We start from the raw sequence: 22,357 nt of genomic DNA, 5'->3' as shown, positions 1-22,357 counted from the left end.
GTTCAAAAATATTTCATTAATGGTCCAATAACATGATATACATGGACCCACTCATCGGTTTAAACGGCCGAAATTTAGGCCCTTGATTTTAAATCCAAAGTCAGTACAACAATCGCTGCATAATGTACAACATAAATTATAAATTATTATAACATCCAAATCCAAAATCACTCGCCAGTTTGAGATTCCACAGCTCATAGTTTTCTGTCTCTATATGTCAACAACATCCAAATTAGTAACTGCTTAATTCATCTCTCAAGTTTTTCAGTCGGATCTGTATGTAATCGAGCTACATTGCTCTGATCTGATCACTTAAGTTCAACTTCGCGACTTCAAAATCGTTATTTCAAGTTCTGAAACAATATTCGGATCGAGATCTATCGAAGATTTGAATCAATTAATGATTTATTACACGAAGATAGATACATAATTATATATCTACATATAATTTATTGATTTTGATTGAGATAGTTAACAATGGCCTATTCGAATTCGGCCGTTAGCGAGGAGCTTGACGATATTGAAGGACAGATTTCAGATATTTTTCGAGCACTTTCGTAAGTAATATTTTTTTTTTTAAATTGATTGATTGATTTGTCACTGTATGATGTCAGATTTTATTTCTTTGAAGGTTTTATGTATGAAATGTAGTTGCATAAGGTAAGTTGAAGAATCTAGGCCTTATTAGTGTTTAGAGGTTAGGGAAAATTAGAATTAAAATGTTGTTTCTATGATGTATATAAATATAAAATGTATACAATATTAGTTAAGATAGCTTGCAGATAACTTAGTTGCATTTTAGTTTCAAAATTAATGCGAATCAGGATTGTAGTGATCTCTGGTAAATCAAATTTGCAAACAAAAATACGTGTAATGTGGTAATTTAATGCTTATATGTGATGTGATATTTATCATTAATCAACTATTGGATTAGTGTTTTAGAAATTTGTATGTACATCATCATGTAGATACTGAAAAGATGGAATCCACTATCTGTTACGCAGTTTCACTGAAGCTTTGTTACCTAAATAAGCTATTTGATGGAAATGTTATTGTTTAAATTTGGTGCAGAAATGGATTTCAAAAGTTTGAGAAAATCAAAGACGCAAATAGACAGAGTAGACAGCTGGAAGAGCTCACTGGTAAAATGCGCGAATGTAAAAGGTAACTTTTGATTGTTTACAGCTTTATTTATATAGTTGGAGTGTTAGACTGCTCGTATATGCGCATGTACTCATAAGGTAAATACAAAGTGCTGCTATATGGGACATTATTTCTAACTTGATGATTTGTAGATATACGTATGACATTAAATCTTAGAAATGATAATATAAAAACAATTCTTTTCATTACAAGTCATATACAATGTGAGACAGCTTATATTAAGCCGGGTGTGTATGTTTGGTTTATGTTTTATGTTATTATGGTGTTTTGTAAGGTATTAGTTGCTGTGCAGGCTTTGTTTAGCCATTTGCTCCTGACACCTGTATGAACTATCTGCATTTGATTCCTTGATTAATATATTCCAATTTATTTGCCAAAGAAAAAAATATCTGGAGCTGATTCATAAGAGTGAATCATTAATCATTAAAGATTGAAGATTATATAGGAAAATGCTTTTGATTATGATAACTAATCCCAAATACAATGTTCAAATTCCCAGGCTTATCAAAGAGTTCGATAGAGAAGTCAAGGAATTAGAACATACAGTTGATCCTGATACCAGCAAGATACTGAACGAGAAAAAACAATCAATGGTGTAATCTCATTTCAAATCTTTCTTGTGTATATACATCATTGCATGTCTGTTATCTTATGAAAATATTTCATTTCTACTCAGGTCAAGGAGTTGAATTCCTACGTCGCACTGAAAAAACAGTAAGTCATGAAGATAGGATTGATCTACGTTTATAAGTTTATCTTGTTCCTTGTTAAATTATCTAATTTTCTTTTCCTAGTCATGTTTTTCTTGTATATACATAGAGGCCTTTAACTCTCAGTGAATAATATAAATTATCTTTTCTTTGAATCCAATTACTGTGAGTATAACTTCATGTTATTCAATGATGTTGTTAATTCATATCACTTTTTGATTGGTGATATAGATATGCTAGCAACATTGAGAACAAACGAGTTGATCTTTTTGGTGGGCCCGCTGAAGGATTTGAGGAAGATAATGGCTTGCTAGCCTCATGTAAGAATGTTGAAATAACTTTGTTGACTTAGATTTTGGATTTTCTTATGCATATTACGATTTTTTTGAGGCTACTTATTTAATATCAAAACGAGAGTAAAATTCGAGAAATTTGTGTTTATTTTTCAGCTATGACAAATCAGCAACTAATGGACAATGGTCATCATATGATGGATGAGACTGATCAAGCTATTGAACGTTCAAAAAAGGTATTTTTTTTTTTTTTTTTTTTTATAATAATAAACAGATCTATTCAATTCAATGCTTTAGAACTCATATAATACTGCTAGGAAATTTTTTTTATACATATAATAAATTGGTTTAAATATTTGGTAATTGTAGGTTGTTCATGAGACGGTAAATGTTGGAACTGAGACTGCAGCTGCACTTAAAGCGCAAGTATGCTATCATTTTTAGGTCTTTGAAGTTTAAAGTAGTAGTACATTTTTTCAAATGGAGACTAATCCTTGTATTTTTTTATTTTTTTTTTTGTGTGTGTGTGTGTAAAAAAATATTCAGACAGAACAAATGAGTAGAATTGTTAACGAACTTGACTCGATCCATTTTTCAATCAAGAAAGCTTCTCAATTGGTGAAGGAAATTGGTAGGCAGGTCAATATCTGAACTATTCACAACCTTATTTCCATAATTTCATATATATATATATATATATATATATATATATATATATATATATATATATATATATATATATATATATTGTTATTTCTTGTATAGGTTGCAACTGATCGATGCATTATGGCTTTACTTTTCCTTATTGTGGTTGGTGTTATAGCAGTCATTATCGTCAAGGTACATGCTTACTTTTGACTTATTAATTTTAGATTTGCAAAATTATTTACATAAAATTATACCGAGAAAACAAAACTGATGATAGTTGGAAGAAATGGTTTTTTCTTATATATAAATAAATGATATATGAATTTGTAATTTGTTGTACAACTGTCAATCTTCAGCTTGTGCATCCAAACAACAAGAACATTCCAGATATACCAGGATTAGCACCTCCCGCTCCTAACCGAAGACTTTTGTGGATCCTCGATTAAGGCAGTCAAAAGCATTTGATATGTTAAAATGAATATCTTGTGTGATCGTAGTCTAACCAACCTGTACGTGTGCTTTGTTTTGGTTAAGGTTCTAAATGATTACAAGAAAACATACTGCAAATACAGTGGATCTGACACGATTACGTGGTGATGGTTTCATATACGTCTGTTTTCTGTTAGCAGATTTTTTGATATGAGGGAGACTTTATACTATATTCTGATTATACTAAGATATTGTACAAGTATATTTCATGTTCTGTATTATTGTTCATTTGAGTACATTGGTTGAGAAACGAAATTGCTGTTATAATTTCTGTTATGTGTATACAGGGATCACGTATAAGCGAGAGCGACATTAAATTCAAATTCAAATACAATGTATCCTTACTGATCAAGTGTGCGATTAAGGGATGGATTATTGGTAGGAGTTGGTGTTAACTCTCCGATTAAAAGCCGAGAGAGTGGTTAAGCAGTTTATAATTAAATATAACTAGGGGATTAGTAGAGTAATAATAATTTCTCAAATGTGAAGTAGTAGATGAATATTTAAAGCACTACCAACGGATTTGTCCCATTCATTTGATGGTGATGATGCTATTGGCAATGTCATGCACTCCTGCTATTCATTTTCATTCATTGTGATACTGATGGTGTTTCACCATTTCGTTCGTGCTTTTAAAGCATATGCCATTGCGGGAATCACCAGCTGATTAGAGTTTTGGGCTGTATTCTATGCTTCCCAACATATAATTTGGCATAATTAATTAATATAGTGGGTCTCAGTTTATCAAGGAAGTGGGTTCCGAGTGGATCTGTTATTCATTTGTGATGAGAAGAAATGCTGACGTGACGCTCATGTAGAGATATGTAATGCTTTGAAAACTATTATTCATTTGTGATGTTTGATAGTAGTTTTATAAGAAGAACTGGGGATTATGACTCATGGACCCACAACGCGTCGTGGATTCACTTGACGGGCCAATCGATTTTGAGAATTGGGCTTGAGCCCTTTAGGACCGACGTGTAGGGCTTACGTGTCACATGTAGTGACCCGAACTTTTCCATGTTTATATATATATAATGAAATTGATATTTACATGATTAAATGTTCCAACATGTTAAGCAATCAAACTTGTTAAGACTTGATTAATTGAAATAGATTTCATATAGACAATTGACCACCCAAATTGACCGGCGATTCACGAACGTTACAAATTCGTAAAAACTACATGATGTTATATATATAGACATATATATGGTTAACATGAGATTATGATAAGTAAGTATCTCACTAAGTATATTAACAATGAGTGTTATACATAAAAATGAGTTTATCGAATTAAGAAACTCGAAACGATATATATAACGATTATCGTTATAACAACGTCTTACTAAATACATATGAATCATATTAAGATATTGTTACACTATGTTTAAATATGATAAGTGATAAGTAAACATATCATTAAGTGTATTAACAATGAATTACATATGTAAAAACAAGACTACTAACTTAAGGGTTTCGAAACGAGACATATATGTAACGATTATCGTTGTAACGACATTTAAATGTATATATATATATATATATATATATATATATATATATATATATATATATATATATCATATTAAGATATATTAATACATCATATTATCATAATAATATAATAATTTAACATCTCATTAGATATAATAAACAATGGGTTAGCAACATTTAACAAGATCGTTAACTTAAAGGTTTCAAAACAACACTTACATGTAACAACTAACGATAACTTAACGACTCAGTTAAAATGTATATACATGTAGTGTTTTAATATGTATTCATACACTTTTGAAAGGCTTCAAGACACTTATCAAAGTACTTCTATTTAACAAAAATGCTTACAATTACATCCTCATTCATTTTCATCAACAATTCTACTCATATGCACTCGTATTTGTACTCGTACAATACACAGCTTCTAAATGTATTTACTATTGGTATATACACTCCAATGATCAGCTCTTAGCAGCCCATGTGAGTCACCTAACCATGTGGGAACCATCATTTAACATCTAGCATGAAATATCTCACAAAATTACAAACTAATGGAGCCTATATGGAGACTACAAAATCACGTGTAGTATGGTACTCACAAACACATTCACTTTGCAATTTTCTTGAATCAAATTAATCTCTCTCAAGTGTTCTTCCATTATTCTAAGTGTTCTTCATCATCTTCATCAAAATCTAGCTCAATCCAGCTTAAAAATCCAAACATAAAACAACTTACAAAACAACAACTCAAGAACACATCAAGAACACTTTCAAGTTTACTAGCTTATTTCCAATCTTGCAAATCCATTTCAAGTGATCATCCAATCTCAAGAAATCTTTCTTATTTACAGTAAGATATCTTTCTAATTCAAGGTAATACTCATATTCAAACTTTGATTCAATTTCTATAACTTTAACAATCTTATTTCGAGTAGAAATCTTACTTGAACTTGTTTTTGTGTCATGATTCTACTTCAAGAACTTTCAAGCCATCTAAGAATCCTTTGAAGCTAGATCAATTTTTGGCACTTCCAGTAGGTTTACCTACTAAACTTAAGGTAGTAATGATGTTCATAACATCATTCAGTTCATATATATATATAACTATCTTCTTCGAAGATTTGAACATGTAATCACTAGAACATAGTTTAGTTAATTCTAAACTTGTTCGCAAAAAAGTTAATCCTTCTAACTTGACTTATAAAAGCAACTAGACACATGTTCTATATCTATATGATATGCTAACTTAATGATTTAAAACCTGAAAACACGAAAAACACCGTAAAACCGGACATACGCCGTCTTAGTAACACCGCGGGCTGTTTTGGGTTAGTTAATTAAAAACTATGATAAACTTTGATTTAAGAGCTATTCTTCTGGGAAAATGATTTCTCTTATGAACATGAAACTATATTCAAAAATCATGGTTAAACTCCAAAATGGTCATCTAGACGTCGTTCTTGCGACTAAAATGACTACCTTTACAAAAATGACTTGTAATCTGTATTTCCGACTACAAACTTATACTTTTTCTGTTTAGATTCATAAACTTAAGTTCAATATAAAACCATAGCAACTTGAATCACTCAAAACGGATTTAAAACGAAGAAGTTATGGGTAAAACAAGATTGGATAATTTTGCTTGTTGTAGCTACGTGAAATTTGTAACAAATATATACAAATCCTAACTTAACTAACTTATATTGTATTATACATGTATTCTAACATATATTATGTAATCTTGGGATACCATAGACACGAATACAATGTTTTGACATATCATATCGACCCATCTATATATATATTTTGGAACAACCATAGACACTCTATATGCAGTAATGTTGGAGTTAGCTATATAGGGTTGAGATTGATTTTAAAATATTATATATACTTTGAGTTGTGATCTAGCCTGAGAATTTTATACACGAGGTCGTGGATTGATTCGAGATAATATATATTGCTTTATTTCTGTACATCTAATTGTGGACAACTAGTTGTAGGTTACTAACGAGGACTGCTGACTTAACAAACTCAAATCATTAAAACGTAATAAAAAATGTTGTAATTATATTTTGATCATACTTTGATACATATGTACATATTTGTTATAGGTTCGTGAATCAACCCGTGGCCAAGTCTTACTTTCCGACGAAGTAAAAATCTGTGAAAGTGAGTTATAGTCCCACTTTTAAAATATAATATTTTTGGGATGAGAATACATGTAGCTTTATAAATGTTTTACAAAATAGACACAAGTACATGAAACTACTTTCTATGGTTGAATGATCGAAGCCGAATATGCCCCTTTTGCTTGGTAACCTAAGAATTAGTAAACCTGTCTACTAATTGACGCGAATCCTAAAGATAGATCTATTGGGCCCAACAAACCTCATCCGTTGTAGCGGATGCTTTAGTACTTCGAGTTTTTATATCATGTCTGATGGATGTTCCGGAATGATGGGGATATTCTTATATGCATCTTGTTAATGTCGGTTACCAGGTGTTCACCATATGAATGATTTTTATCTCTATGTATGGGATGATATTTATGAAAAATGAAAATATGAAATCTTGTGGTCTATTATTACGATTGATAAATATATAGGTTAAACCTATAACTCACCAACATTTTTGTTGACGTTTTAAGCATGTTTATTCTCAGGTAATTGTTAAGAGCTTCCGCTGTTGCATACTAAATTAAGAACAAGATTTGGAGTCCATGCTTGTATAATATTGTTTGAAAACTGCATTCGAAGACATATATTGTTGTGTAATATTATTGTAAACCATTTGTGACGACCCGGGAATTTCCGACCAAATTTAAACTTAATCTTTATATGTTCACGACATGATAAACAAATTATGTAATGTTGAGTCTCGAAAACTTTGGAACAGTTTACATGAATACATTTGCCCTTTTACCATTCCCGACGAATCACGAACAATTTTTGTAAATAAATATGTATATATATAAATATAAGTATATATAATAACTTGAAATTATACAATAAAATTTAAACATTAGAATTAAATACGTAAGATAGGATACAAAATACTAAGTATATTTTAAAATGAATCTATATAAATATATATGGATTCTTATTAATACATGTATATAGTAATATTACTTTCAATATTTAAAAAAAATAAATAATAATAATAATAAATATAACATACTAATATGAAACTTGTTATATATATAAATTGTTATATTACTAATGATATTATTATTATTAATGATATAAATTATTAGTAAAATATTATGATTATTATCATAAATTATTATCATTTTCATTATTATTAAATATCATCATTACCAGTATTATTTTCTTTATTTTGATGTTATTATTATACATATCATATTTTTATTATCATTATTATTCATTATTATGATTATTAATTATCATTATTATTATAATTATTATTAATATACTTAATAATTATTAATACTAAATTAAAACCCACATGATGATGCAAAAGTCGTGAACCTCAACATCAACCTTTTATATTTTTGTTTCCTTTCTAAATTGTTAGATATCAGAATCAGACTTAGTACGAATCGGTTAAAACTCACTATCTGCTTTTTATTTTTATTTTTAATTCTTTTGTTTCTTCTTCTTTCTTGTGATTTAACCTGTCGACCCCAATCACTCACCACAAAACTACAAGTCAATCATCTGAGGTATTAACACAAACTCTTGTGATCATTCACTCAAAACACAAACTCTCTTCTTCTTTATATACATACTACCTATTTGAGGTATTAAACCACACAACCTTCACTCCACCACCACCGTATCACCCCTTTGAAAACCATAAACCCATCGTCACCTATATTTTGTTGCTACCGACTCACAACCATCAACGATCACCCAAATATTCACCTTGCTCGACTCACTGTTATTACCGATATTAAACCATTAAAGATTCCCTAATTTGTTGCTCATAAACCACCCCATCACTAACCCACCATCATCACAATCCACAACCCATCACCACCTTTTGGACATCCCTAAACCAACCCATTAAAACATCATAACTGCAACAACCCATTTCCATTCCATCGAGCACCTTGAACACCCGACACCATCAACCACTATCTTCTTTATTATCTCTCTCTCACCCATGAACCTACTGCAATCTGTTTAGTTACGGTTCAATTTCAGCTGCACGATCCTGTTTTCTGTTCCCATTCGAACAACACAACCACCGGTTAACCATTATTGAGAAAACCACATCCTCACCACTCCAATCTTCTCTCTCTACCTCTCTCTTTCTCTCTCTGCAAACATATGTAGATCATCAACCATCACCAAGTCGTCAACCACCACTTCAATATCATCTTGCACCACCACTACCGTCTACCATAAACCGCCATCTTAAAAACCATCTTGTGTTTTCATTTCTTAAATCACCAACACAACACCATCCACCACCAACGAACAATCACCATGTTACACCACCACTTTCACCATAGGGATTGTTAACCAAAACAGTACCATGCTGCTGTTTTATTTAATTTTTGTTCCTTTCTCTTTTCTTGCTGTTACAGCGAATAATAAGAATGAGGATGTCGAAAACTGTCATGTGATATGATCGATATTTAAAGAAAAGAAAAGAAGTCTGCTACAACTTGCAAAACCTTTATGTTATTTTTTTATTTATCTACTCCTTTGCCGACAATTGATGTTCCACACTTTACACCTACTACCAATTGTTTAATTCATGGTCCACTTAATCGATTTTGGAAATAACATGTGACGATCGCTCCAAATCCATATGGACGAACACATCATTCATCGATTTCATTGCGAGGTATTTGACCTCTATATGATACGTTTTATAAACATTGCATTCTTTTGAAAAGGCAAACCATATATGAATATTTAAATCAAAGGTTTTCGACATCTGATGATTTCTACATATAGACAATCACCGTAAATAATAGTTTACAACAGTACTTCCGTTGACAATGCAGTCAAAATAAGATACATGGCGATGATTTGGTGAATGCAACGTTTTCTTGAAAAATATGCCATGTAAGACTCCATGCACATAGCTTGTCTATCATATAAGCAAACAGCGGAAGACTTCTAGGGAACCTGAGAATAAACATGCTAACAAGTGTCAACACAAAGGTTGGTGAGTTCATAGTTTTAATGTTTTGCATAATCTGTACATAAAGGTAGATCACAAGATTTCTGTTGTTTCATCCAGAAACGTTTATCAAAATATTCTACAAAATTGAGCACCCTGGTAACTAAGCTTTAACGTTATAATAAGTACCCCTGTTTTAACATACATGCAACCAACATGTACAATACACGCAAACCAACGTGTACTAAACTCAAATAGCATACGTCTGTTTAATAGTTCAGGCTAGGGTTTCTAAACCTGGAACAGACTAGGATGTCAAGCCCTATGGATCTATATACAACTACTCGCGCTCACCAGTTCGTATAATTGGCAGTTACTAGTTACCAAAGCTAAGGGATTTTCGGTTCAAACTCAGTATAGAATTTTGTATGTACTTGTATCCATTGTGTTTAAAATAAAGTGCATGTATTCTCAGCAAAAAAATATAGATTGCAAAAGCAATTAAAAAGGGAGCAAATGAAACTCACCTTAGCAGCATATAAAGTCGTTCACCAAAATGTGACCGAAACTCGGATTACCAAATAACCGTAGATCTCAACCTAGAGAACATATGTTGGTCAATAAATGTCTATCAAGCTAGGTCAGGTCATAGTGTATCACAATCCTAATGCTCGAGATCGACATACAAAAGTTATCCAAAGTCGTTTCAAAAAGTCAATTTTGACAATAGTTTAACAAAACGAGACGTGCCTTATATAAGGATTCATTTACTCGGTTGGTAATATTAAAAAATCCAATTTATCAATCTTACAAACAAGTTGTTTAAATATTAATTGCAGATTCAAAAGCAATTCCAATTAACGTCAATCATAATTCAGTTGATCATATCTTTTGATTCGTTCACCGAAATTACGCGATTTCTAAATGAAAAGTTATTGATTTTTCGCCAGCTTTCCAAAAACATGCATATCATATACCTTTTATCAGTAATATATGTATTTAATTCGTGATTTATCATAAACTGTTTAACGACGAAATTTAGCATACAAGCATGCATAAACATATATACTCGAGCACTAGACATGGATACATTATTAATATATAAAAGATAAGATATGAATACTCACGTATCAATATTGTGATTCAATATTGCAGGAAAGTACGTAGACGTAACAGAGATGATAAACACTAGGTTTGACTTGCAAAATAATACCCACGAACATTACCCATAACCTCCATAGCTATAACCCATAGCTTCCCATAGTTTCCTTAGCTCTATCCCCCTCGAAAACCATTTTGAAAGTGACACGCTCATGACCTCGTCGTAGTATTTTATGTATAATACTACTAATAATAATAAGATTAATAATAATATTAATCTTAATAATAATAATAATAATAATAATAATAATAATAATAATAATAATAATAATAATAATAATAATAATAATATTAATAATATTAATAATAATAATAATATATGTATATAAGTTATACGGAGTGTAAGATAAAAGAAATATGAATCACAAAAACTGAATTCGATCGCTTTATATAGACTTGGCCTGAAAAAGTACCTCATGCGATCGCATGGGTCTGAGGAGCATTGGCCATGCGATCGCATGGCCTGAGGATCCAACTCACAAACTTTTGTATTTTTGTTCGTCGACATGTTTATTAATAATATATATAATATATATAATTTAAATTAATTAATTATATATTATATTATATTCTCGTGTATAGGTGACTTGTAATTTTTGTTCTGATAAGTCGTACGTCGTCACTCGACTTATGTCCCGGTTCTGATTTTTCGAATATCCTTTCGTACACTTAGAAAACTTGCATTTTACGTTTCGCGAATCGTACCTTTGTCAAAATATAGATTTAAATTATCCATAAATCATACCACTTGAAATATAACTTATAGATTTGAATGTTTTGGTCATTTACTTCTATAAATCATCGTCTCGTTATTTATTAATATATATTTAATAATATTATTTTAAATCAAATCGTTTTAAGATTAAGTTAATATTTTATTTTATCACCTTGTAAAATATATATATACATTTTCATTTTGAAATAGTGTTTTTACTGTAGCATAGTTACTTTTTACTGTAGCAAATAGCGATTTTCGAAAACACTGTAGCATTTTGGGTACTGTAGCAATTCGAAAATACTGTAGCAAATTAGTGTTTTACTAGTTTATCTTAAACGTTTTAGTTCACTTATCTAAATATCAATCGAATTAACAAACAAATGTTACTATCGTTTACTAAATAACTTGAAATCATATATATATTTATATATATATATATATATATATATATATATATATATATATATATATATATATATATATATATATATATATATATACATTAAGTTATATATATTGTTTATGAATCATAGAGAACAGTCAAAGAATAATTGATTATATGAATATAGTTCCAAAACTTTCGTGACTTAACATTACAGACTTTGCTTATCGTGTCAGAAACGTTTAATCATACAAAGATTAAGTTTAAATTTGGTCAGAAATTTCCGGGTCATCACAGTACCTACCCGTTAAAGAAATTTTGTCCCGAAATTTGAGTGAGGTCGTCATGACTAACAATAAAAATGTTTTCATGATGTATATGAGTTGATAAATAGAGTTTTATCACCGTTGGATAATATGGATAAAACAATCCGATTATTCGAAGCGTATGAGAGAAGTTATCGTAATAGAGTGAAATGAAGAATAAAGATTCGTCTTAACTTTTGACGTAGTAATGATTGATTTCCGGAATTTAAGGAATAGAAGATCTTCATAATTTAAATAGGATTTGATTCTTCGGGAATTAAGGAAATTATGATATCCTTTGATTAAATGCATAATCTGCCTCGATTGCTATGTCTGATATTTCGCTATAAATTGACCTCTTCCGTTTCATTTATTTTCACCACTGCTATAATCTTCTTTCTTATTTCATACTTCCAAAAGATTGTGAAAATGCTTCATCCAGTTCTAATTCTTGATATATTCCTAACTTTCATATCTGTCATTTTTCTTTTTCATCTACCACCAGAGGAAGTTATTTTCTTCTACCATTACCTTGGGGTTATAGTGTTTTTCATTCTCCCGTGTCTTTATATTGCTATACGCATTGATATACACGGTTTGTAATTTCGGGTTTGTTATTAGGCTTTGTTATTAGGCTTTATATTTCAATGTCCCTACTTCTATCTTCTATAATCATTGTCATTCACAGTTAATACTCCCTCATATTTGCTGCGATTTATACTCCAATTTCTATTTCGGAGCTTTGTCCCTTCGTTTCTTCTTCTTGCGATTAGGCATCTCTTGTAATGGTCCAGAATTCGTAGGTATGGAGTTTTCGATGAACATAGTTAATGTTCTGAGAAGGTAATCGTAATGGCACGATCTTGATTTGTCAAATTACCAGAATATCCGAAAAAGACCGAATCATCAAGAAAAATATTTTCTTGATATGTTTAGAGGTTAAATAGAATAAAAGAGTTATGTAACATGGTTCATGATGAGGGTGTGATCTGTGAACATTTATCAAGTTCCATTAGAAACTCAGCATGACTTACTGTAATATAATCACGTTGATCAAGTGTCATTATATTATACTAACTCATGCTTCAGCTCCCAACACCACTTCAAAAATATTCATATTTTAAACTCGAAGGTTTCAGAATTTAGAAACTAAAATAGTTTCTTTTATGATGTTACACAGATATCGCAAGGAGAAAATTGATTTCCGATAAGAATGATTATGGAATTATCTCCAGAAATATGGAGGATATTTATAATGAAAGATACGATGATATCTTAGAATTTCTAATATCAGAGGATGATGAAGAATATTGTCCGCAAGGGTTTAGATTCAAAAGCAAGGTATTCGTTAATGGCTTCAGCAGATACTGAATCATTTGAATTCTTTGAAGGCAAGTTTAGTGATGTTAAAGCTAAGGGGTACAAAATAGTAGTATTTTTACAAGGAAATACTATTAAATACGATACAATTTTACACAAGTTATTTATTTATTTATAGAGTGGATATACCTAAACCTTGCTACAATACTTATAGGCAGTGTACCTAATCGTACAGTAGTGTAGTTTTTAGTAAGTCCCGTTCATTCCACAGGGATCTTTTAAACAAGCTTAACGCTATATTTTTAAAAACTATATTTGTAAAAATACAAAAATATATATAAGTAGTATTATTATTATAAAAGGGGGTTTTTTACCGTTTAATGACCGGTTTGTCGATTTTTAAAACTTTAGTCGCAGTTAAAACCTAATGTAAAATATTAAAAATAAATATAACTTAATTTAAAGCGTAAAGTAAATAACGATAATGAAATTGCGATAAATAAAAGTGCGATAAAATTAAAATTACGATAATTAAAGAGAACGATAATTAAAAGTGCAATTAAATAAAATAACAATAAATAAAAGTGCGATAATTAAAAGTGCAATTAAATACGAAATAAGGAAATTATGCTTATTTAAACTTCCGTAATCATGATGTTCGATGTGTTGTTTTTAGTTTATTACCATGGGTTAATTGTCCTTTGTCCTGGATTATTCGATATGTCCATACGGATTTATCCATAAAAGTCCATCAATCATAATCATAAAATGCGAGTGTCTTCGTCAAATTATTCTTATTCTCGAAGTCAAATATTCCAACTAATTGGAGATTCGAATTGTAACAAGGTCTTAATACTTTGTTTAATGAATACACCAGGTTATTGACTGCGTGTAAACCAAGGTTTTATTACTTTGTTAACAATTACACCAATTACCCTTGAATGTAATCCACCCCTGTTTTAATGAGTCCATTGACTATTAATCCATCCCCGTATCCGGTCAAATGAACAATAATTTGTACTTATAAATATCCCGCCCACCGTACCCGATTAAGCGTATGTGGTTATATATAGATACGTCAAATCATAACCTTTATATTAAATTAACGAGATATCGTTAATTAAATATAAAGCCCATTAATAGCCCATAGTCTAATTTCCACAAGTGTCGATCTTTTGTTCAAACCCCAATTATGGTACAAAGCCCAATTACCCCTTCTTTAATTTTTAGTCTAACATCACGATTACTTCGGCTTAAATAAGCATAATAATAATTTAGCTACGAGACATTAATGAAAATAATTTAAACATTACTTACAATGAGTATTAATAGCGTAGTGTTACAAGAACAGAATTTCGAATTATAACCTTAAAACATTCGTTAACATAACCTTATTATTATTAATCTTAAATTAAAATTAAAATTATAATATATATATATATATATATATATATATATATATATATATATATATATATTTTTACGTATGATGAAAAGAAAAAAGAAGGTGTAAAAATATCGATCGAATGCGTTGCCTTTTATAGGCCCCATTTTAGTTTTGGTGTGGTCCGCGATCTCGAAGGGTTTCTCCTTCACAGCTCCGCGATCGCGGAGTGGTGGATTACAGCTCATCCAAGTTTGGCTCCTAGCTTGCCGACGGATTTTTTAATAAATAAATATAATATATATATAATTTTAAGAATTATTTATATATTATATTATATTTATATGCATAGTTGACTTGTAATTTTCGCTCCGTTGCGTCGTGCGTTGAAAGTTGACTTAGGTCCCGGTTCCGAATTTTCGAACGTCTTTGCGTACAATTTAATATCTTGTACTTTGCGTTTTGTAACTTGTACTCTTGTAATTTTGAGACGTTTCTCATCAATAATTTGAACCTCTTGGATCGTACTTTGTACTTTTGAGCTTTTTGGTCGTTTGCGTCTTCAAATCGTCGAATCTGCCTTTTGTCTTCACCTTTTATTATTTAAACGAATATCACTTGTAAATAGAACAATTGCAACTAAAATCTTGTCTTTCTTGAGGAATAATGCTATGGAATATGTGTTCGTTTTTAGCATTATCAATATTCCCACACTTGAGCGTTGCTTGTCCTCAAGCAATATAGTCTTGAAATAAAAACATACTAGAATCACTTCTTTATTCTTCACACTTTGTACATCAGTGATTTCTATACGGCAGTATGAATAATGGTAGTAACGTTGTGGTTTACAGTCCCACATGACTATAAAAATTTAGATCCTTAAGGAAATTGGATCTTTATGAAAACATTTGATCTTTTGAAAATACAATCTAGCTTTTACCCTAGATAAGTTTTCCGGAATAACCCTTCACCGGTGTTTGCAAATTGTTTTTGTGGGTTTGGCGGGTTTCAGATTTTAAAATTTTAGCTCAAAACTTGCGGTTTTGTGTCACCCACTTGCTAACCTTGTATTGGGAAAGCAACACGTTCAGTATACTTGCTCCGTATATTACCTTTCGGTAAACTACCGTCCAGTTGTAAAGGAAAGCGTCGAACAAGAAATTGTTAAGGCAATGTCCCCTGACATGCTTTTAATTATGGTCTATAACGTGTCGGATGCAATTACTATCCTTGTTAGGAGCAATAGTAAAGCTCACCCTATAGTTTTTCGGCCTGGCACAAGGTCCTGTCTTCGACCATGCTATGCAACCACCGTTCTTACGGTTGACACCCGATTCGGTTCAGGTGACCTAATGAATTCCAGGTGAATTCCTAGGATTTTACGTTCAATGGTAATGAACGCATTGAAAACAGGTTTTTAGAAAACAAATCGGTTTGTATTTTTGATCAAAATATTTTCTCGTTCAAGCTCGAGTTTAGATATCATTGAATTCCATGAGTTTGTAATTCTCAATCTTTAAAGTCAATCTCAAGGATTGAGTAATATCAGTCTTAAAAGCTGATTTTTAATCTTTAAGGAGATTATCCTTTCTGGGGGTCTGATTCATTAGTCTTATCAAGCTAATTTGCACGGCGTCCTCCCTATTTTACGAGACAGATCCTCTCATGGTTAGGATAATTCTGACCATTTGGCGACCTGTTTGATGCTGAGGTCCGCGGATTTCCAGCTGATTTTAGAGAAAACTTTTCAAGGTTTTTCGTAGATCTACAACTGGTCTGGACGACAACTTCCTGACCTAAATCAAGAAGCGCGTTTCTTTTTTGAAAGACTTTACTTCCTTTTAATGATAGAATTGATTTATCGTGTAGATCCATCTTTCTTTCAAATATATTATAAGAAATTGGGTAATACTGATAAAATTGTTCAAAACAAAAGTATCTTCAGTTATTTGTACAAAAATATGTGATATATGTTTTAAATAACTTGGTAAATTTTTCCCACACTTGGCTTTTATTTTCCTTTCTTTGCCTTTTTATTGTCCTCTATTCCATTTTAAATGAATTCTAACATTTTGATTTGTTTATCAATTTATGTCCTTTCCGAGGTAACAATAATTTTGGTATTAACACCTAGTTTTATCGTTCATAAATATGTATAAACATGATTTTGAATTCATTTAATTGAAAATTTTGAAAATTTTACTAGAATTAGGTAGTCAGTATATAAGACTAGGACTGTTCTTTATTATCAGAGAGCACTAGATTCTAATACAACTACTGCATTACTAGTATTTTTAATGGTAACCAAGTGTTTAAGATAATAATTTTTAAAAATCCGAAAGAATTTAATCCCTTCCCACACTTAAGATCTTGCAATGCCCTCATTTGCAAGAAATCAGTAACAATTTAAATTATTGAGGGTAATTAGCGTAGAAAAATGATTAAATTTTACCAAAGTTTCCAAACATATTGTTGTCTGTTTGTTGAATGATAAATGGTGCACATCATTTGTTCATTCCGTTTGTTGTTTCATCACATTTATTTTGCATCTTGTCTTCAAAATTAGTAGCTTTTGCTGAACTTAATGCCAGTCTTTGAAAATGCATTGTTTTACCCTGTTGTGTACATAAGATAAACTGCAAACATATATACATATTTTTGAAGTTTGGTATATTACCCCACATTCAAAAATTATTAAAATATAATAATAAAAGTTAGAAAATTATAAAAACTAATACAATACCAACATAAGTATTAAATATAGCAACATTACAAATAAATAAGATAAATAAGACTAAGTAAACTAGTGTTGATTCTGAAACCAGTAGGGGTTCCATGGTTCATTGTATCTATCTTGATATGCTTGAAATGGGTCATAGGTAGGAAAAGGTGGTCTCGTATCCTCGGTCCACGGAGGAAAATAGAATGGCTCAGTAGGAATGTAGTTCCTACATTGGGAGGCTAAATAGGTTTTGATATATTCTTGATGATATTACCAAGCCTGAAACTCTTGTTGCATAACCCGTTGGTATTCATTTTGGGACATTATTCTTTGTATATCGGTCATTTGGTTTCCTCCTCCCACATTACCTTGTTGTTGACTTCTTTCTACCTGTGAATGATTCCCTTGATATGGAAGTGCAACATTATTTCTTTTCAACAAAACCTTTGCACCAGCTTATATCCGCATATCAATCCGATCACGAGTAATGGGTACTTGTACTAACTCCCTTCCCCGAGTAATATCCACACCGAGGTACTCGGCAATTAAAGTCACAAAAATACCACCTCCTATAATACTATTGTTTCGCATTCCCTTTATCATATCCGACAAATAATAGCCCACACAATAAGGAATATTTACAAAGCTCTGTGGGTCTCTAATACACATCAGATAAAATAAATCATCTTCAGTCACTTTATCTTTATTTCTACCCCTTTGTGTAATAGAGTTGGAAATGAATCTATGGATTACCCTAAGCTCGGCTCTATCTATATCAGTATAAGAATAATGACCTCCACGAAAACGATTATGGCTAGTCATTATACTCCACAACTCATTCTTATCAAAATCATAATCAACCCTTCTACCATTACTTATCAACTGTCTACAATCATCAGTTAATAATTCTTCAGCCGTATAAATACACAAAGCTTCAGCCATATCTAATAAAGACATACGGCGCATCACACCTCCTAATAGAAATCTAATAAAACTTCTATCCGTTAAACTAGTTACTTCATCATTTAGTTCAATAGTACTTACTAACTCAACGCACCATTCCTTATACACAGGTCTACGTATAGTGAATAGATTAATCCAATCATTGAAAGTAGAATTACCATACCTTTGTGTAAGTAATTCTCTTATTGGCTCGGCCAATCCCACTGTCTCTAATGGTGCCCAATCTATCACCCTGGACACTTCAACATCTTTGGGATAAAGAATGCTCAAGTTCCTCTGATATTTTGGATAGTCTATCCAAAATCTGTCAAATCGTAAGTTAGGGTGTAGATTTGCTTTAACTGCTCGTGACAATGAAATAAAAGGGTGCGGTTGATTCTGTTTGTATTGTTCACTGAGATCTTGATCCTCGTCACTTTCATTATAAGTATTCAAATTTTGTGGCGCGGATGAAGATTCACCTCGTTCATTCTGCTAAACACATTAAACAAAAAGGAATTGTGCATCCAAAAATGCATTGGTATTAGCAAAATAACAATTAAAAATAACTAACATGACATGTTTAATCCATATTAAACTCATGCTCATTTTCATATTTTTAACAATTCTACACTTTTTCAAATAAGCATATATGAAAATGTTTACCAAGTTTATAAGCATTCTACTCAAATAACATGTCAAAATAATCATTACTAACAATTAAACAAGTTTCAAATGGATTTTATATCAAATTAATCAAGTTCATTCAATTTTGACTTAAAAAGTCAACAAATTGTCTCAAAAATCATGTTTGTAATCAAAGTTTGGATCATTTAACACATCAAACATGTTATATTACTTAATTTAGCATCAATTCATAACAAAAATCGGCCATAACTCGTTTATATCAAAAAGCCTCCAATTGCTCAAGAACACAAACCCTAGATTCCTAAAAAAATTTGAAGTTTTTGGCTTCAAATCATGTTAAATAACATCAATCTAGGCTATACATGCATAATATATCAACAATTTAACACTAATTACACTAAAAATTAACAAAAATCAAATTAAAAAAAATAGCTCAAGAACACAAAAAAATCGAATTTAAGAGTGTTAGGGGTGTAGAAATTACCATTCTTCTTGAAAGGGATTTAGGTAGGAATCTCCACATCAATTTTTAGCAACAAATTTGATATAAACGGTGCAAAATGGCGATTTGTGTATGTTTTTTCCGTGGGATTTTCGCAAAAATATGTGGTGTGTGTGTGTATGAAACTGGTATGTCAACCAGTTTATGCTTTCTGGGATTTTTAATCTCCGCGATCTCGAAGGAGGACACCCTCCTGGCTCCGCGATCTCGAAACCCTTTTTTTATTTATAAAACCTTTAAGTTTTAAAATAGAAATTACATAATTTAAAAATTTTATTTTTCTTGTTATTTAGGACGAGGTCGTTTCAGATCGTTGTCCTAGTCCGTCCCTCGACAAAATTTTAAAATTTTTCTTTTTGAAGCGATTGTTTTAAAAACTAAGATTTTTGGGTTTTTTAATTTTTTTTGGCATACTTTAAGTCAATAAGATTAAAAATAATGATAATAAAATTCTTGTCCCGCCCTCGGGTAAAGCAATTTCGGCTCAACGACCTAGTCTTCAACTTACGACGAATTTTAAATATCATATTTTTAACTTAATGAAATAAAGTAAATTTTTGTTTTTAAATTCACACCAAACTTAAATGCATAAAATTAAAAATTCATATTATTAAAATTTTTAAAAATTTACACCAAATTTATATTATAATTTTGTTTTTATACATACAAACTTATATTAAAAACATAATTTTTTCAAATATTTACAAACTTACATATATTGATTTTAAAAATTTTACAATATTATTTTTTTATTTATTTTAAAAACAAAGTAAAAATAAAATTAAAAATCTTTTTGGTCTTTTATCCCACTTTAATCAAACAAATATTTACAAAAATATACGTCCCTCTTTTGGGTAAAGTAATTTCGGTTCAACGACCTAGTTTTACTCCTGACGAATTTTTGAAATATTTTGGTTTGATTGATTAAAGATATTTATACCTTAAGAATAAACGGTAAATTTCGCAGTGATGTAATAAATTTTTGTATGATATCAATAATTTCGATCGCAAAACCTAATTTTATTGAGTATCAATTTAATACTTTATAGCGAACAATTTAGCGTTTATTATCAAAAGGTTAAAAGCAATAAAATAAAAATAAAAAACTGTACATACTTATCTGTGAGATAGAATTCTCAGTGACCTGCTTTAGCCCACTCATAAGATAGTCGGACTAATTGGTTTTTCATAGCTACATAGGCATAACCTCGAGCATTCAATGATTTTTCTTCGAAACATATGAACGGTCCTTCTCTGCATAAAGTAACGAACTCGGTATTGGAATATGTCTGATTTGTCGAGCATTTTCCTTCGTGTGACCATTTTTCGCATTTGTGACATCTTTCAAGGTGTCGTGCTCTTCTTTTCGCTGAGAATTTTGATTTTCCTTTACCAAAATGTAACTTATTATGATCGTTTCTGAGTTCTTTTCTTACTCCATACAATTTGGCTCTTATTACTGATACCAGGTCACTCGGGAGCGTGTCATTATTATGTTTAGTGATCAAAGCGTGTAGCATTAGACCATGGTTCAGATCAAAGGAATTCTTCATCTTGTAAAACCTAAAAAAATAAAAATTCAGAATGGGGGGAGAAGACTAGTTCTTTAGGGTCTGCTAGGGAAAGACCATTCGGATTCCATTCTCGGGAACTACACGAAAACAGAATATCTAACTCTAACAGAAATACTAATTACCCTAAAAAGATTCGAACCTCCCCATACTTAGTTAGATGTGGTGTTGAAATTGTGATTAACGTTATTTTCAATTGGATCATCAACAACTTGTATATCTCTGACTTTTGCTTCAATCCATTTGTTGATTTCCTCCGTAACTTTCACAAATTCAACTAACATTGCCTTTTCTTTTGGCGATAAATTGGATACTAATCGGTTACATAACTTAAGGTTTCCCTTAATCTTAGCATCGTGAATCCGTTTATAAAGTTTCTTCGTTGAACTGTTAAAAACGGGTTCATCTAATTTCTTATCATCAACGGGGTTCTTTGTAATCTGATCATCATTAAGTGTTTCTTCATCTTCCTCACACTTACACATTTTTATTGGTTTAACAGTTTTGGTTGGTGGAGATCTAAACTTTCAGTTCACAAAGGTGATCGATTTATCATCATCCCTAAGTGTCATTCTTCCTTCTCTTACATCAATGAACGCCTCGGTGGTTGCTAAAAATGGGCGACCTAAAATTAGAGGAATATCAAGGTTTTCCTCTATATTAATAACTATAAAGTTTGCAACAAAGGTCAAACTTTCCACGTTAACAAGTAAATTACTTGCTATTCCAACCGGGTGTTTAATGGTTAGGTCAAATGATTGAACACCTATTTTGGTTGGTTTTAATTTTCCCATACCTAAT

At 30.9% G+C, this 22,357-nt stretch overlaps 1 protein-coding gene across 1 annotated transcript; it reads left to right on the top strand.

Moving 5' to 3' along the window:
• The first annotated feature begins 183 nt into the window (after positions 1-183).
• Positions 184-3,590, top strand: LOC139857539 (novel plant SNARE 11). The gene is made up of 10 exons (XM_071846348.1): positions 184-557; positions 1,072-1,164; positions 1,664-1,757; positions 1,841-1,878; positions 2,106-2,194; positions 2,324-2,403; positions 2,537-2,593; positions 2,714-2,806; positions 2,933-3,007; positions 3,172-3,590. Exons 1-10 carry the CDS (start codon positions 478-480, stop codon positions 3,259-3,261), a joined length of 789 nt encoding a protein of 262 aa, XP_071702449.1. The 5' UTR covers positions 184-477; the 3' UTR covers positions 3,262-3,590.
• Positions 3,591-22,357: the final 18,767 nt, after the last annotated feature.

The sequence above is a fragment of the Rutidosis leptorrhynchoides genome, chromosome 7, assembly GCF_046630445.1.
Source record: "Rutidosis leptorrhynchoides isolate AG116_Rl617_1_P2 chromosome 7, CSIRO_AGI_Rlap_v1, whole genome shotgun sequence".
Taxonomy (NCBI): domain Eukaryota; kingdom Viridiplantae; phylum Streptophyta; class Magnoliopsida; order Asterales; family Asteraceae; genus Rutidosis; species Rutidosis leptorrhynchoides.
The sequence above is the reverse complement of the archived record's forward strand: the minus strand, read 5'-3'. Positions and strand labels throughout refer to the sequence as shown.